Below are 18,885 nucleotides of genomic sequence, written 5' to 3'. Positions count from 1 at the left end.
GATATACTTTTGGTTTGTTTTTGGATCACATGGGCCTTTTCCCCAGTTTGAGGAATTTTTTTCTGTTTGTTTCAATTAAAAAATGTTTTAATGTGCACTAATTGATATGTGTTAATCTATAGGGTAGCATGCAATTCGCTACACACTTTATTTTTTTAAGTACTAGCAAACCAAATGTTTGCTGACAAATGCACATCCCTAATCCCCACCACCCTCTCCCATTCCCTGCCCCCCCCCCCCCCCCAAAAAAAAGAAAAACCTTATGGCAATGCGTGTGTACGTATTCACAAGGCAGTTTTCAAAGGGAAAGCGCATGCATACCTAGTGGTTAGGGCAGCAGGCTGAGAACCAAGGAAATATATATAATCCAAAAAAGGTCTCCAAACAGACAAATATTAAGTGCTCTGAATATATTCTGGCAAAACTGGGTCCTGTTACATTAAGTATCTCTTACTTTGAGTTTGTTTGGAAGATCTTTTTTAGATTATATATAATTTTTCTCTCAGTTTTTCCTGTATTGTTTGTGTACTTAAGAATTAAGGAAGCCAGGTTTCAAATCCCACTGCAGCTCTTTGTGATATTGTGTAAAAGGACCCCTTAGATTCTAAGCCTCTGGAGACAGGAAGAAAGCTACTGTACCTGAATACCTGAATATAACTCACCTTAAGCTACAACTCATGAGCTAAATCCACAAGCCCTTCCATCCTGGGTTGAAATTTGCAGGGATAAATACCTGCTGACTTTCCACCTACCCATGTAATTTTGTAAATTAGCACATTAGGGGGAGATTCTATATATGGCGCCTAAAAGATCCTCACGGAAATAAGCATATTCTATTTTAAAAAGACACGGGCTACAGAATACGCCTTATAAAATACTGCAGCGCCTAAAGCTACATGCGTTCATTTACACCAGTAAAAACCTGTTTTAAATCCATGCATGTACGTAGATTTAGACGCACTGAGGCGTATTCTGTAATTGCACGTATAACTGTTAGAACGCCCATAAACATGCCCCTTTTCAGCTATGCACGTTTATTTTGAACTGTGCACTTTGCAATTTAGGTGCAGTTCTTTATAGAATATGCTTACCGATTTCCACGCATAGATTATAGTTATTGCCAATTAGCGCTTGTTATTGCTTGTTAAGTGCTATTAAAAACACTAATTTATCTTGTTCTGCCAATTAAGTTATAAACTTAACTCCGTGCGGATCTAGGCGCCATATATAGAATCCAGTGCTTAATGGTTTAAACCAGTAAAATTAGGGAGTTGTGTTCAATCAGAATTCAATGAATAAATGGTAGGTGACGTGCAAAATGTATGCTCGTTAAGGAAACACTTCCAGGTCAATATTTAGCCACTATGGTTGGTGATTGATTTTTTTTTTTTCTTAATCGCTAGTTCATGGTTGGCACAGAATATTCAGATAAGGTGCAGAATATCCAGATAAGGCGGTCAGCACTGGAACTTATCCAGATATGGCAATATTCAGTCTGGTATCTGGATAAATAAAGACAACCTTCTATCTAACATAAGTTATCTGGATAGCAGAATGAATAGTGCCACCATCTGGATAAGCTCCAGCGCTGACTGCCTTATCTAGATATTCTGTGCCGGCCACGTTCCAATATGACACTATCCACCCAGGGCAGGATTAAGACATATAAGCATGGATATTTTTATTGTAATCCTCTATAAAATGGAGCTTAAATGTGATAGCATGTAGTCAGAAGGTGGGCATACACATGGGTGGAGCATGGGCAGGGTGCACAGTCACTGTTCCCTCTAAGCTGAGCTGGAGTCCTCCACCTACAGTCCTGCCAGTGGGGGGGGGGGGGGGGGGTACTGTTTCCCTATCACATTTCAATAGTGAGAGATAGGTAAGCTCTGCAGGACTCCAGGAAACCTGCCTGTCTCTATCAATTGAAAGCACAATATTGAAGCACCACACCCCACTGGCAGCAATGCAGTCAGAAAACTCCCACTCAGCTTAGAGGGAACAGTGTAGTTCAGAGGTTTTCAATCCAGTCCTCGGGTCACACCCAGCCAGTCAGGGTTTTTAGCATATCCCCAATAGGGATATCATGAAATTTACATCTGACTAAATGTGCCCGGAGGACTGGGTCGAAAACCCCTGGTGTAATTTACATGAATAAATTATTGAATGCTATCATTTATGTATGGTTTTTAGCAATCTAGGCTTAAGTATTTACATCAGGAAATATTTCCTCAAGAAATCCTTTACTTTTACAGTTTCATAGTCCTTGGTGAATGCATTCTAAATTAATTTGTTTTCAGCTACTTTATATTACTTAGCTGCTCAAGTTTGGAACTCTCATCCAATTAAGATTAGAGTTATATCCAACTATGTTGTTCTTAGGAAACAGTTAAAAGCGTATTTTTTAAATATATATATATATATATATATATATATATATATATATATATATATATATATATATATATATCTTTTGTAATTAAATTAGTTTGTATTAAGTAGTTATGGTACTTTTATGATTATTGTAATTCTTCAGGTCTGTCTGTCTGAATCTCTCTTGATATATATAATCCACACTGAACTTCAGGTTGTTGTGGAATAGACCTGTATATCAGTATCATTATTAGCTTTATGGCTGGTGTGAGTGTTACACCTAAAATATATGCGCATATATGCACTGCTATAATGTCTGCTTTCCTTTATAGAATATGATCTGAATAGGCTCCAAATTGGCACCCCTTTATAGAACTACCTTACACAAGTCTGTGTGTGAGTAGGAAGGTCATGTGATTAGTCAACGGTTCACTCAGGGGCCCTTTTACTAAGCTACGGTAAAAAGGGCCCTGTGCTAGCGACGGGGGCCATTTTTGCCACATGCTGAGGCCCTTTTTACTGCAGTGGGTAAAAAGGCAGAAAAAAGGCTTGGCCATGCGGTAAGATTGCTCTTACCCAGGGCCACCGAGAGAAGGGGGGCAGGGGGGACAAAATTCCCCGGGCCCGGACCTCCAAGGGGGGCCCGGCGCCAGGTGAGGCTGTCAGCGCTGCAGTCCCCGGTCTCACCTGCCTGCCTCATCGGCTCGGGGCCCCCTGCATTCGAAGCAGCAGCCACAGATCACCTCTCTTCGGGCCTTCCCTCCCTGTGTCCCGCCCTCGCAGAAACCGGAAGTTACATCAAACGAGGATGGGACACAGGGAGGGAAGGCCAGAAGAGAGGTGATTTGCGACTGCCGCTTTGAATGCAGGGAGCCCAGAGCCGTGGAGGCAGGCAGGTGAGACCGGGGACTGCAGTGGCGAGGGGAGCGACAGGGGGCGGCAGCGACAGGGGGAGCGACGGGGGCGGAGGCGGAGTGGCCTTGCCACGGGCCTGGCCTAGTCTCTCGGCGGCCCTGCTCTTACCGCATGGCTATGCAGGAGGAGCACTTACCGCCACCCATTGAGGTGGCGGTAAGACTCCCACACTAACCCGATGGTAATTGGATAGCTTGTGGCACTGCCCGATTACCATCTGATAATCCCTTGTGGAAATATTTTTTGAATGTTTCTGCTAGCGCCGGGGAGTGGAACTACTGCCGGTGCCTTAGTTGGGCCAGCAGTAGTTCCAGATTGGTAGTCGATAAGTCCGCAGTAAGCTTACTGCTGCTTAGTAAAAGGGCCCCCCATTATAAAAGTAGAGTGCTTAAAGTACTCAGAAAAAAGGTTTTTAAAATATTAGAATTTCCACAGTCAGGTCATTCTGCAAAGCAGTTACATATATACATTTATCTCAGCGAGAGGTTGATTATTACATACCCATTGTCTAATTATTTGGTTCTAAAGATCCATTATTTGCTTTGTTCCTGGCTGTTCGGTTGTGATTGTGAACAGCTGCTGAGGGTTTTTGATCTTGGAGTTTGAAACTGTAGTCTTTTGGCTCCAAACCAAGGACTTTCCTACTGTGCTAAAGAAGCAGTTCCTGTAGCCAGCCTGCTAGGAGAACCCTGGCTGCTCATATTTCTTTCTTTGTCACCGTGAATAGATAAATAACTTATAGGAAATCAGTGGCTTCATTTCTTTTTAGTTGATTCCAAATGGCCTGTGATGTCACATGCACTCATATTTCATCCCCTTTGAGGAGTCTCAGTAGATTTATTCCTCAAAAAGCATTTTAAACACTTATTTAGAATTGGGAAGAATGATGTCACTGATCATTTCTGAGCAATCAAACATGATGAATGTCGGGGGCAGCTACCTCCTCTGGTCACTGTGACATCACAAAAACACTCTCCTGGGTATAGTCAAGCCACAACAGCTACCCTTGAGGTTAATTCAGTACCTTTTACACACGATAGGATTCATATGTGGCAGAACTGAAAACTCAATAGCTGTCCATGAGAGGAGACAGGCTAGTCATTTGGGATTACTGATGAAGGGAAGGGCTTCCGTAACATAATCCTTGCTTTTACATTCATGAATTTTACAAACATCTCTTCTCCCTAGTAATCAGTGAGAGTAAAATGCTTGTATAATACATCACCATTTTCCTTAAGCTTGTAAATAAATACTAGAGATGTGCAGCAAGAAGATTTTCGATGTTTGTCATTTTCCATGTCATTTCAGGGAATGTTTTTATTTGTTTTCATTTGGCCATTTTGTGGTCACAGGAGCAAAGTCATTGACCCTCTGATTCTGTAAAGGTCGCCAAAATTGTGCGCTTAAATTTAGGTGCATTGATGATTTGCACGTGCAATTTAATTGAATAAAAAGCCAGTAATTGGCTTTTTAACAAGCAATTATTGGTACTAATTAGATTTAATTGGGTGTTATGTGCATAAAGTTAGGCCCGGGATCTGCGCCTAAACTTTACGCACAGCCCCAAAAAAGAGGATGCAGAAAGGGTATGGTTATGGGGCGGAACAGGGGCATGGCTTTGAGTTACGCACATAATTACAGAATAACAGTGCTCTGCACATTAAATTTAGGTATGGGCATTTGCACCATGTTTTTGTTAGTGCAAATGGTCGCACCTACTTTTGCGTATGACCATAATGCATAAGCATGATTGTACTTACTGTGCTGAACTTTAGGCATGGCTTAGAATAATGCTTAAGTGGGGGGGGGAGTTCTGTGACAATTTGTAGGCGCCATTTACTGAATCTAACCCCCCCCCCCCCCCTCGAGTTTGTGCTCTTTTGAAAGAGTATGCATTCTTTTCCTGACTATTCACGCTTGCATGGTGGTTTATACACTCCTGATGCTTTGTGCATGTGCAATGGCTTGAATGGACACACTACTGTAGAAAGCGTACCATCTTTGCAAATAGTATGCACGCTTTCAAAATTGTGTTCACTATTATTGGCAAGTGAATAAAAAACAAAATGTTCCTTGTGCTCATTTTCAATTTGTAAATGACATGCAATATGTTGTTTTGACATTTCCCATGTCATTGCAAATGATAGCCCATCCCTACTAAATACATATGGATGTATATAGAGATTTCATAACTATAAATAATCTGAAGGTAAAAACCCCAAATTCTGGAATTCATTTCAGATTTTTGTTACTTTCCTACACCAACTACACAGTCAGCACAGAAGCTCCTCAAGTCCTCCTAATTTAAACGAAACACATTCAACATGCATTCTGTTTGTCTTTGGGATATGGCTGAATCACTTGAAATTTATAGGAAAAATAACTCTAGCTAGCATATATAATTTTGAAGCATTACAGACATTTTAATAAGTATAAACCAGTGCTGTAACAGGCTAAATATTCATACGGATCATAAATACATGGATTTCTAATCATGTGGCCCACTGCTGAAAAAACGTGGACTATGGTAGTCTAATGTTGTGGTTTTGCTTGAGCTACAAAGCAAAACTTAGCTCTTCCAAAATCAAGACAGCAGACAAAATCACGCTTTATAAAAAATCAGGAGCAGGCATAGATGCTGTTAATGTCTTCATGATGGTATACACCATAAAAATATGTTCAGTTCTGAATATTTTCCTACTTTTCTGTTTTCTAGTAGTCATCTATTAGACAAAGGATACCATGGTAACATAGTAGAGGACAATGGAAAAAAATCGTCTGACCCATCTTGTCTGCCCAGTTACTCTGTTCGTACTTCTAGAGATACATCCCAGATTCAGAAGAAGGAATTTAATTAATGGTGCCCAGCGTTAGGCACCGGGATGATCTGTGCTGAGCTAGTATTCTGTAAAGTGCAATCTACACGGAGCGACTTTTACAGAATACTTGCTTAGCATGCATTTCATGTTTATCTTTGGGCGTGAGCATTTATGCCTGCCAAAGCCTGGTATAAATGCTCTAGATACTACTACTACTACTTATTATTTCTAAAGCGCTACTAGACGTACGTAGCGCTGTACACTTGAACATGAAGAGACAGTCCCTGCTCGACAGAGCTTACAATCTAATTAGGACAGACAAACAGGACAAACAAGAGGTAAGGGAATATTAAAGTGAGGATGATAAAATAAGGGTTCTGAACAAGTGAATAAGGGTTAGGAGTTAAAAGCTGCATCAAAAAGGTGGGCTTTTAGCTTAGATTTCAAGACGGCCAAAGATGGAACTTGACGTACCGGCTCAGGAAGTCTATTCCAGGCATATGGTGCAGCAAGATAAAAGGAACGGAGTCTGGAGTTAGTGGTGGTGGAGAAGGGTGCAGATAAAAGAGATCCCAGTGAACAGAGTTCCCGGGGAGGAATGTAGGGAGAAATGAGAGTGGAGAGGTACTGAGGAGCTGCAGAGTGAATGCACTTATAGGTCAATAAGAGGAGTTTGAACTTTATGCAGAAACGGATAGGAAGCCAGTGAAGTGACTTGAGGAGAGGGCTAATATGAGCATAACGACACTGGCGGAATATTAGTCGTGCAGCTCAATTTTTGCTGTAACTTCAAATTATTATATCTAATTATTGCTCTACTTGCAGCCTGCCAGACAACTGAGCTGCTAGACTACCCAGCAACATGGTGGCCTGCATTTCTGCTAGGACTTCAAACATTTCATGTTAACTACTGTGCTGTTTACTTTGGCAACTAGTCACACACACACAAGGACTAACACCAGCTGCAATTACTATAGAAAGACTTGCTTATCCACTCCTACTCCAGCTGAAACAATTTTCCTGCACCTTTTCTGACTTCATGTATAATTTTTCTTTAAGTTTGTCATCTTTATTTCTGTTTAACTCGTGTATCATATCTGTCATATAGCCACCTCCACGTACACTCTATGCCAGGCTTCTACAAGTTCAGTCCTTGAGGGCTGCAAGCAGGTAAGACTTTCAGGATACCCTTAATGAATATGCATGAGAAAGATTTGTACGCCCACTACATTCATTGTATGCAGATCTCTGTCATGCATATGCATTAGGGAATATCCTGAAAACCTGATTTGCTTGTAGCTCTCAAGGACTGAACTTGGGCAAGCCTGATCTATGCTGTCTATTAAGATGTTTTAATGTGTATTGTGTTGCTATCGTAAGTAGCATACTCTGCCATGCAGTGTATTGTTTTGAATATGTTTACTGTTGTAATTCTCTGTTGCCTACGTTCAACTTATTCTTGCAGTGCAACGCCTTTGGTGAATTTCTTCAAAAGGGCGTTAAATAAATCCTAATAAATATGTGTAGATATATAGATATAGGCTTGTTGGATAATTTAAAAAATTGCAACTAATCTCAGGATTTAAAAAAAAAAGAATCTTCATTTAACTGTATTACTTGCCTAGATTGCAAACAGCATCTGAAATGCAAGCAGGCTTCCATTGCTGGCCCCGGAGTCATCCTGCAGCCGCATCCCGTCCTCACAGAAACAAGAAGTTGCATCAGAGGAGGTGGGATGCAGCTGCAGTAAGACTCTCGGGGCCAGCGGAGGAAGCCTGCTTGCATTGCAGACACTACCCGCTATTCAGGCAAGTATAGAAAATGTCAGGGGGGACAGAAAGGAGAGAGAGAGAGAGATACCACACCTGCGGGTTAGGGGAGGTCAGCGGTACAGCAAGAGATGCTTTCCAGGTTGTGCTAGCCCTGGTAAGATTAAAAAATTTTAATTGCACAGAAAATTAACACAATAATTGCATCAGCTAGCACGATTAATCCACAGCTCTATATATATAATCTTTGGAATGTGAAATTTTTAAACAGCCATGTAAGGGTATGATGAGAGTTCCTGTTATCAGACCAGAGCATACTTTGCATAACTGGGGGACATAGAAACTATCAGTTCTCATTTTGTTTTCTCCTTCATTAGGTACAAGTGCATAATGTAATAGTAGTTCTTGTAATCCTTCAATCCTTCATGGTGAAGGTCATTTATGTTGCCAAGTGTGTCTAGTGGACCATGACTGTGTTCAGGAGTTTTGATAATCATTAGTACACAGTATGCTGTGCCAGATGCCTATTGATCGACATCAGTAGCAGCAGATCTCTCTACACATCAGTCAACAGTGGACAATGTAATCTCTTTAAGGAATTTGAATACATGGGAAAAATGCATGAATTCCCCAAAGATATATGCAGAAAACTAAAGCCCTTTCCTGCCCCAGACTTACATGCTGTGTTCCATAGACTGTGCCCTCTTTCCACTACTTCACTTCTCATCCACCTCTTCTTTATGAAATTTGCATTCCTTGTGATCAAAACAATGTATTTTTTTGCAGTAATTGCAAGCGCTGTACAAAATGAAATGATAGTCTGGTTGACTGAACAAAGTATTCAAGCAAGCCAAGTTTTAAAAAAGAAAGTCCTTAATGAGTTTCAGACGGGAGCAAGCTTTTATCACTGTTTTTTTAATAGAACTAAATCTACTGTGACATAGTTTGCTTTCAGCAGACTAATAAAGGTACTAACCGAAGGGGTATTTGTCATCATTCTTTGCAGAAATGAGAAGCCTTATATGAAAATAGTTTTTTAATCAGGAGAGCTGATTAATGCATGGACTAGGGAAGAGGTTTTAGCAAAACATTAGCTCCAAATCTAACTAAAATTATCTGAACTAAACCATTTTTATGTAACATTTACAATTGAAAATATTTAGTCCCCTAACAGTAGGTTAAAAGTAATTGAGGGTAATTTTATGAAGATTTTTTCCTACATAAACCCTATTTTATATGTGTAAATGGCCTCTAATAAAATTACCCTATGAGGTATATGCATAAGAATATGTGCAGTGACAATAAGCGGGTCGAGTTATCTACAGCAGGACCCATAGGAATAAAATAGGCCCTGCTGCAGATAACTCAAGGTAAGTTTTAGTAAAACTTTTGTTTGACCTGTCTGTAGCCATGGAATATTGGCGGAGTCACTTATGTGTGTAGGTTAAACAAATACTATAGTCGTGTATACTTAACACCATATAATCTGCAAGATTTGTGAAAATGTTTAAAAAAACACACACATAGGCACCTGTCTCAAAATGGTATCTATTTGTGCTTCCATCCTGCATGACCTGTTATAAAATTACCTTCTAATTTAATTAAATAGATTTAACCAGCCCTGGAAAAAACAGTTATACATGTAAGTGTGAGTCACGCATAGACTCCACCTATATGTATGCTTATCTGTAAAATACATGCTATGTAAGATATGCACATATTTACAGATCTTGCCCATATATGTATGTGTATGCTGATATTCTAAATATATGCATATGTAATTGCTATGGAAATTAGTACTTCTAGTGATACCTGTTTCTGTCAGTCATGCTAGCATGATATCATGATCCACAGTGTCAAAAGCTGCTGAGAAATCTAGCAGTACTAACACTGAGGCAAACCCCCTGTCTCAGTTTCTGTGAAGATCATCTAGTAGGGATACGAGGACCATTTCTGTTCCATAGCCGGGTCTGAATCCAGATTGGCATGGATCTAGCCAGTTTCTCTCTTCTAGCTAATCGATACTGTCACCTATTCTGTTCAAAATCTACCTCAAATCACTAGCTTAGCTGATTCGGTCAATGAACACTCAGTTCTACATCTATGTGGTTGATGTGCAGCTACTCATATCCATTGAACCTGAATTACCTACAGCCTTGGTCACCTTTGTAAAAGGACACCCACTTTTTACCTGTCTAAAGTCAGGAACCTTGGAATAAAGTTAGATTCAACACTTACTCTGATTCCCCAAATCCATACAACCTTCAAGAGCTGCTTCTACTATTTTCGACAGCTACACTGCCTCTCTCCTTGCATCGAGAAGGTAAATCTCATTCCAGTTGTGCATGCCTTGATGACATCAAGACTGGGTTACTGCAATTCACTATACAGTGGTCTGACTACAAAGGGCCTGCACCAGCTCCAGTTGATTCAGAATGCAGCAGCAAGACTCATAGAAGGTTGCAAGCGACATGACCACATCACGCCATTTTTGCAAAAGCTTCATTGGCTACCAGTACAATACAGGGCTAAATTTAAAACTATGTCTGATCTTCAAGGCCCTTAAACGAAATGGCCCTGAGTACCTGAAGAATAGGATGATCCTCTACACACCGCCAAGGTCACTAAGTTCCTCCCAAGGAATATCACTAACCACACCATCTCCAAAAGACATTACACGATATGATAACCCTCAAGCAAGCCTTCTCCAGAGTATCCCCCACACTCTGGAATGCATTGCCTGAAAGGCTCTGCTTAACACAAGACTATCTGTACTTCAGGAAGCAGGTGAAAGTTTGTCTCTCCAACCAGGCCTATAATGGAAGAAGTAACTACACTTACACAAGGAGTGACTCGGGCTGCACATACTGCAGTAGGACATGTTTATCCACTCCTACCCTAGCTGAGATAATATTTAACCATCTCTCTGACCTCATGTGCAACTTTCTTTAAATCAATCACCTTACTTTCTAACTCTTCCTACTTCCTTACCTATCTATATGTTACACTAGTAAAAAAGGCCCGTTTCTGACACAAATGAAACGGGCGCTAGCAAGGTTTTCCTCGGAGTGTGTGTTTGGGAGAGTGTATGTGAGAGTGACTGTTTGAGAGTCAGAGTGAAAGTGTGAGTGTGTGAGAGAGAGAGTGAGTCTGGGTGTGAGTGTGTTTGTGAAAGAGTGTGTGTGTGACAATGAGAGTGTGTGCAAGTGTGTATGTGAGACAGTGTGAGAGAGAGTGTGTGTGTGTGGGCGAGAGAGAGAGTGTGTGTGAGACACAGATTCTCTGTGAGAGTGAGTGTATGAGACCAAGCGAGTGTGTGAGTGACTGTGTGGCACATAGAGAGTGAATGTGATACAGTGTGAGACAGAGTGTGTGAGAGTGAGAGTCAGAAAGACATTGTATATGAAAGAGATAGTGTGAGGCCTGCCCTCCCAATCCATGCCCATCTGTCCCCTGCCCCCTCCATTAATCCTTCTCCAGCAGTTCCCCTCTCTCCCTGAGCCCTGCCCTCCCAATCCATGCCCATCCATGCTCCTCTGTCACCTGTCCCCTCCATTCATCCCTATCCAGCAATTCCCCTCTCTCCATGAGCCCTGCCCTCCCAATCCATGCCCATCCATGCTCCTCTGTCCCCTGCCCCCTCCATTCATCCCTTTCCAGCAATTCCCCTCTCTCCCTGAGCCCTGCCCTGCAATCCATATCCATCCATGCCCATCTGTCCCCTCCATTCATCCTTATCCAGCAATTCCCCTCTCCCTGAGTCCTGCCCTGCAATCCATATCCATCCATGCCCATCTGTCCCCTCCATTCATCCCTATCCAGCAATTCCCCTCTCTCCCTGAGCCCTGCCCTCCCAATCCATGCCCATCCATGCTCCTCTGTCCCCTGCCCCCTCCATTCATCCCTATCCAGCAATTCCCCTCTCTCTCTGAGGCCTGCCCTGCAATCCATATCCATCCATGCCCATCTGTCCCCTCCATTCATCCCTATCCAGCAATTCCCCTCTCTCCCTGAGTCCTGCCCTCCCAATCCATGCCCATCCATGCTCCTCTGTCCCCTGCCCCCTCCATTCATCCCTTTCCAGCAATTCCCCTCTCTCCCTGTGCCCTGCCCTCCCAATCCATGCCCATCCATGCTCCTCTGTCCCCTGCCCCCTCCATTCATCCCTTTCCAGCAATTCCCCTCTCTCCCTGAGCCCTGCCCTCCTAATCCATGCCCATCCATGCTCCTCTGTCCCCTGCCGCCTCCATTCATCCTTTTCCAGCAAGTCCCCTCTCTCCCTTCCATGACCCCCCCTCGCATCCATGCTCCTCTCTCTCCCATGTCCCAGCCTGGCCCACCCTCTTTCCCCCCCCCCCCCCCCCCTTCGCATCCAAGCTGTCGTTTTTCCCCTGCCCTCCCGCTCCCATTGTTCTTCTTTACTGGCCACCCTCTTCTCTCCCCCCAACATCCCTTTTTGTTTTTTTTCTTCTTTTTAAATTTACCTCCGTGGCGGTTCCGGCAGCGAAGCATCAGGGAAGGAGGCGGCGCTCCCGACGTCTAGCTTTCCCTTCGCTGTGTTCCGCCTTCTTTTGACGTCATCCTTGACGTCAGAAGAAGGCGGAACACAGCGAAGGGAAGGCTAGACGTCGGGAGCGCCGCCACCTTCCCTGACGCTTCGCTGCCGGATTTGTTTTTTTTTTTTTTCCGCCCTCGACGTCATGACGTTTGACGTGAGGGCGGGGCAGAGACGGCTGGCTGGCTTGAAGGCTTCACACCACGAATCCACGAACCCTTCAGCTTGGGAGTGACGTCAGATGGCTTCATGGCTTCACAGAACGTTGTCCTCAGAACGTTGAGGGTGCGTTTTATTATATTAGATCTTTGCTTAAACCCTTCACTGTCAATTAAAATGTTCTATTACGTATTGTGTTGACATTGTAAGTAGTATACTGTCCGCCTCATAATCGAAAGTCAAAGGCGTCCAAAAAGCGACCCCAATCGGGAGATGGGTGTCTTTTTCGCATGGGTGCCAAAATTGGTATAATTGAAAGCCGATTTTGGGCGTCAACTGCACTCCATCGTGGAAACGCCCAAAGTTGATGGGGCGTGTCGGAGGCGTGGTGAAGGCGGGACTGGGGCGTGTTTATCGGCCGAGGAGAGATGAGCATCCTCAGCCGATAATCGAAAAAAGAAAGGCATTTTTAGCGCAAATTTGAGTCACTTTTTTGGACCCTTTTTTTTTCACGAACAAGTCCCAAAAAAGTGCCCTAAATGTGACCACCGGAGGGAATCGGGGATGACCACCCCTGACTCCCCCAGTGGTCACTAACCTCCTCCCACCCAAAAAAAAAACTTTAAAAACTTTTTTTTCCCAGCCTGTATGCCAGCCTCAAATGTCATACCCAGCTCCATCACAGCAGTATGCAGGTCCCTGGAGCAGTTGTTAGTGGGTGCAGTGGACTTCAGCCAGGTGGACCCAGCCCCATTCCCCCCCCCCCCCCCCCCACCTGTTACACTTGTGGTGGTAAATGGAAGAGCTCCAAACCGCCCCCAAAACCCACTGTACCCACATCTAGGTGCCCCCCTTCAGCCATAAGTGCTATGGTAATGGTGTAGAGTTGTGGGGAGTGGGTTTTGGCGGGGATTTGGGGGGCTCAGCACCCAAGGGAAGGGAGCTATGGACTTCAGAGGTAGTTTGCTTTGTTTTTTTAATTGTTACAAGTGCCCCCTAGGGTGCCCGGTTGGTGTCCTGGCATGTCAGGGGGACCAGTGCACTATGAATACTGGCCCCTCCCACAACCTAATGCCTTGGATTTGGTTGTTTTTGAGCTGGGCGCCTTTGGTTTCCATTATCGCTGAAAAATGAAACCGCCCAGCTCAAATCCGCACAAATCCGATGCATTTGGCTGGCACAAACCGTATTATCGAAAAAAAGATAGACGCCCATTTTTTTTTTAAAATACGGTTTGTCCCGCCCCTTCACGTACCCATTCTCAGAGGTAGACACCCATGGAGATGGGCGTTCGCGTTCGATTATGCCTCTCCGCGCCATACTTTGTATTGTTATTTGAATATTTTTACTGCTGTAATTGCCTATTGCTCATGTTTGATCTATTCTTACTGTTCACTACCTTGAGTGAATTCCTTCAAAAAGGCAGTAAATAAATCTCAATAAATAAATATCTAAGGGGCTCTTTTTCTAAAGTGTACTAATTACTAGCATGGGCTTAGCATACCAGTAAAGGCTTACTGCAAGACACGCTATGGTAATTTCTCTATGTGTGTGTGGTAAAATTTCATAAAGTTTTTAAATTATTTTTTTTTTGAGAGTGTGTGTCATAGGTGGAGAATGGCATGTTCACATTACCCCATGCTGATTAACACTGGATTAATACAGGAGCACTTCGTACCTCCTAAACATATTCAAATTTTTTACTAAAGGGTTGTCTAGCGGCAACCTGGAAGTACTGCCAGCCCAATGCAGCTGCCAACAGTATTTCTGCCTCAAGCGCACGCCATTTCTGGCACTATGGAAAATAATTTCGTAATTTCTAGTGTGGCGCTAACCTGGCAGTAATGAGGGAGTGCCACGCACTGCCCAATTACCACGGGAGCCCTTACCGTCACCTCTGTGGGTGGCGGTAAGTGCTCCTACCACATGGCCATGCGGTTAGAATAATCTTACTGCGTGGTCATGTCTTTTGTAGGGGCTTTTTACCCGCTGTGGTAAAAAGGGGCATGGCGCATGGCAAAAACGGCTCCTACTGTTACCACAGGGCCTTTTTTATTACAGCTTAGTAAAAAGACTCCTGAATATTTGCAGTTGCTGAGCGCTGACAACATTAGCCCACAACTTGCAAATTAAGAGGTTCTTTTACTAAGATGTGGTAAAAAGTGGCCTGTGGTAGTGTAGGCTTGTGTTTTGGGCGCACGCTGGGCCAGTTTTTACCGCGTCTGCAAAATAGGGCTTTTTATTTTAATGGGACAGGAAAAGGGCACGCGGTAAAACTGAAACCAGTGCACACCTAAAACCGGCCTGAGTCGTTAATGCCACCCATTGATCTAGCGGTAATGGCTCTTGCACTACATGCATGGCGACCGGGCGGTGCGCACCAACTGTTGATAACTGCCGGAAACGTCACACATGGGAGGAAATAAATAAATCATCCAGGTGTTATGGGCGCGTGGCAAATCTGAACTTACCAACAGGGTGGTGCGGTTGCCTGTCGGTAGTCTCATTTTGGCATACGCCTAACACACCTTTGTAAAAGGTCCCCTAAAAAATGGAAAAAGCTCTATTTTACTGCCTCGGTAGAAACAGGCTTAGGCTTGCAGATTCCCACATTAGCATGCACTAAGCTCAGATTATGTCTCAGCATAGTAAAAGGGCCCCAAAATGTTTCATATTTCTTAAAAACTGTGAACTGCATTTGTAAGTTAATGATGCCATTACTTTGAAAAGGGTTCTATAAATGTTATTTTCATTAACTCTTGTTTTTGTATTGATTTATTTTCCTAGGGAGATCGTATTGACTCGGAAGCGGTTCGAGGAGAAGTATTAAAAGTCGGAAATAAGAGCTGTGAGAATATCCATTCCAAATCCGGTTCAGTCTTCTGTACTGTACCCAGTGAGTTGCTGAAGTCCAACAGTGAGCTAAATATAGAGGTGGGATTCCTGCATTGCTCGAATAATAAATAGAAAAGCTGAAAGGTTTAATATCGCATACAAGTTTAAAGTGGAATGTACAGTGGTGGAAATAAGTATTTGATCCCTTGCTGATTTTGTAAGTTTGCCCACTGACAAAGACATGAGCAGCCCATAATTGAAGGGTAGGTTATTGGTAACAGTGAGAGATAGCACATCACAAATTAAATCCGGAAAATCACATTGTGGAAAGTATATGAATTTATTTGCATTCTGCAGAGGGAAATAAGTATTTGATCCCCCACCAACCAGTAAGAGATCTGGCCCCTACAGACCAGGTAGATGCTCCAAATCAACTCGTTACCTGCATGACAGACAGCTGTCGGCAATGGTCACCTGTGTGAAAGACACCTGTCCACAGACTCAGTGAATCAGTCAGACTCTAACCTCTACAAAATGGCCAAGAGCAAGGAGCTGTCTAAGGATGTCAGGGACAAGATCATACACCTGCACAAGGCTGGAATGGGCTACAAAACCATCAGTAAGACGCTGGGCGAGTAGGAGACAACTGTTGGTGCCATAGTAAGAAAATGGAAGAAGTACAAAATGACTGTCAATCGACAAAGATCTGGGGCTCCACGCAAAATCTCACCTCGTGGGGTATCCTTGATCATGAGGAAGGTTAGAAATCAGCATACAACTACAAGGGGGGAACTTGTCAATGATCTCAAGGCAGCTGGGACCACTGTCACCACGAAAACCATTGGTAACACATTACGACATAACTGATTGCAATCCTGCAGTGCCCGCAAGGTCCCCCTGCTCCGGAAGGCACATGTGACGGCCCGTCTGAAGTTTGCCAGTGAACACCTGGATGATGCCGAGAGTGATTGGGAGAAGGTGCTGTGGTCAGATGAGACAAAAATTGAGCTCTTTAGCATGAACTCAACTCGCCGTGTTTGGAGGAAGAGAAATGCTGCCTATGACCCAAAGAACACCGTCCCCACTGTCAAGCATGGAGGTGGAAATGTTATGTTTTGGGGGTGTTTCTCTGCTAAGGGCACAGGACTACTTCACCGCATCAATGGGAGAATGGATGGGGCCATGTACCGTACAATTCTGAGTGACAACCTCCTTCCCTCCGCCAGGGCCTTAAAAATGGGTCGTGGCTGGGTCTTCCAGCACGACAATGACCCAAAACATACAGCCAAGGCAACAAAGGAGTGGCTCAGGAAGAAGCACATTAGGGTCATGGAGTGGCCTAGCCAGTCACCAGACCTTAATCCCATTGAAAACTTATGGAGGGAGCTGAAGCTGCGAGTTGCCAAGCGACAGCCCAGAACTCTTAATGATTTAGAGATGATCTGCAAAGAGGAGTGGACCAAAATTCCTCCTGACATGTGTGCAAACCTCATCATCAACTACAGAAGACGTCTGACCGCTGTGCTTGCCAACAAGGGTTTTGCCACCAAGTATTAGGTCTTGTTTGCCAGAGGGATTAAATACTTATTTCCCTCTGCAGAATGCAAATAAATTCATATACTTTCCACAATGTGATTTTCCGGATTTAATTTGTGATGTGCTATCTCTCACTGTTACCAATAACCTACCCTTCAATTATGGGCTGCTCATGTCTTTGTCAGTGGGCAAACTTACAAAATCAGCAAGGGATCAAATACTTATTTCCACCACTGTAACAGGCACAAACTAACACTGGATTCAGCTCTTCAAGAGAAAATGAGCACTGAAAATTGATCTTTTCCCCCTGCATTTTTAAAATGCATTTGATTACTGACAATGAACAATTTTCAAACTTATCATACAGAAGCTGTGACCAGCTTGGATGTTGAAATCAATGTAATGCGGGGTATTAGCAAATTTGCTTGAAGTGTGAACTTATTTTTTAAAAACAAGCAAAAATTATTAGTAGACTTTGAGGCATATTTTCAAAGCACTTAAGGCCCTGTTTACTATACCACGCTGTAGGCGCTCTAACTTTAGCGCATGCTAACGATAGAGACATCCATTATATTCCTATGGGTGTCTCTAACATTAGTGGTCACTAATTTTTAGCACATGCTAAAAAGTTTGCGCACCTACAGTGCGGCTTAGTAAACAGGCCCCTTAGACTTACAAACTTTGTAAGTCTAAGTACTTTGAAAATGAGCCCCTTTGGCAAGTAAAAATAATCACATCCTATATTTACAAGAAATTAGGGGTAATACTCAGTTTGCACCGGTCCCACTTATATCTGCAGACTGAATTTATTATTTATTTATTTATCACATTTTTACCCCTCGCTTTCCCGCTCATGGCAGGCTCAATGCGGCTTACATAGTAGATAGGGTTTCAATGTATGTATTGCAGAGAAAGTACAAGCTGTATTAAAGCTGTAGTAACGTAGAATGATAAAAGTAGTTAGGTGATAGAACAAGAGAAGGGGTAGTAGTGGTGGGAGAGGTAGGGAGGGGATAAGTTGTATTAGTCGGGGGATTTGTTGTAAGAGAGTAGAGGGAGGGAAGAGGTTGTGGGAAGACTGGTGGGAGGGGGTCTAGTTCATTGTCATTAATGCTTGGGTGGGTGTTGAGTGGATGGGTACATAAGTTTAAGTTGGATCATTTGGGTAAGCTTGCTTGAAAAGGTGGGTTTTCAGCAGTTTCCGAAAGATTAGGTGATCGTTGATTGAATTGAATTGAGTCCAGATAGTCAATCCTGGGCCTTTCTGAGGCACCAGCATTAAATATCCAGGTTACAGTGGTCACCTGGAAGCTAACCACATACCAGCCAAAATTCAGACCAGTGCAGTGTAGCATTAAATATCCAGGTTGCAGTGTTCACCTGTAACCACATACAAACCAAAATTCAGACGAGTGTAGTGTTAGCTTACAGATAAAGTTATGGCATCCTTCTTGCTGTCCTAACTTTATTCACTTCTTAAGCGGATTGTAGACTTAATATCACCAGTGACCAGTTAATGGGGGAAGTTATCAACATGGGCTACCGTTAAGTCAGGTTATGTTACCACAAGTTGCATTATTTTAGTACAGGGTCTCATTAAATAAAATGGGACCTGTGCTAAAATAACCCGTCAATGGTGTAGCTCATGTTAACTCTCCCCCCTCACCAAGTGCTAGCTCCCCCAAAGCTTCACCCCCAGACCTCCCCAGCACCAATTGGACAGTGCCTGAGTAGTCACAGGCAATTTTCAGTGGCACTACCCACTTAAGTGCTGCTGAATATTGCCAGATGGCCAGCTTAGCAAGGTTTAACCATTGAACCCTTTTGATTATCAATCCTTTAGTGACTGGCGTATTTTCGAAGCACTTAGACTTGCAAAGTTCCATAGTAACCTATGTAACTTTGTAAGTCTAAGTGCTTTGAA

At 43.2% G+C, this 18,885-nt stretch overlaps 1 protein-coding gene across 1 annotated transcript in view; it reads left to right on the top strand.

The window, feature by feature from the left end:
* MET (MET proto-oncogene, receptor tyrosine kinase) overlaps positions 1-18,885 on the top strand; it is a 238,537-nt gene that overhangs the window by 165,518 nt on the left and 54,134 nt on the right. The window contains exon 12 of the mRNA XM_030216229.1: positions 15,378-15,524. Coding sequence (XP_030072089.1) covers positions 15,378-15,524 — 147 coding nt within the window. The remainder of the gene's footprint in view (positions 1-15,377; positions 15,525-18,885) is intronic.

Source organism: Microcaecilia unicolor, chromosome 10, assembly GCF_901765095.1.
Source record: "Microcaecilia unicolor chromosome 10, aMicUni1.1, whole genome shotgun sequence".
NCBI lineage: Eukaryota > Metazoa > Chordata > Amphibia > Gymnophiona > Siphonopidae > Microcaecilia > Microcaecilia unicolor.
The sequence above is the reverse complement of the archived record's forward strand: the minus strand, read 5'-3'. Positions and strand labels throughout refer to the sequence as shown.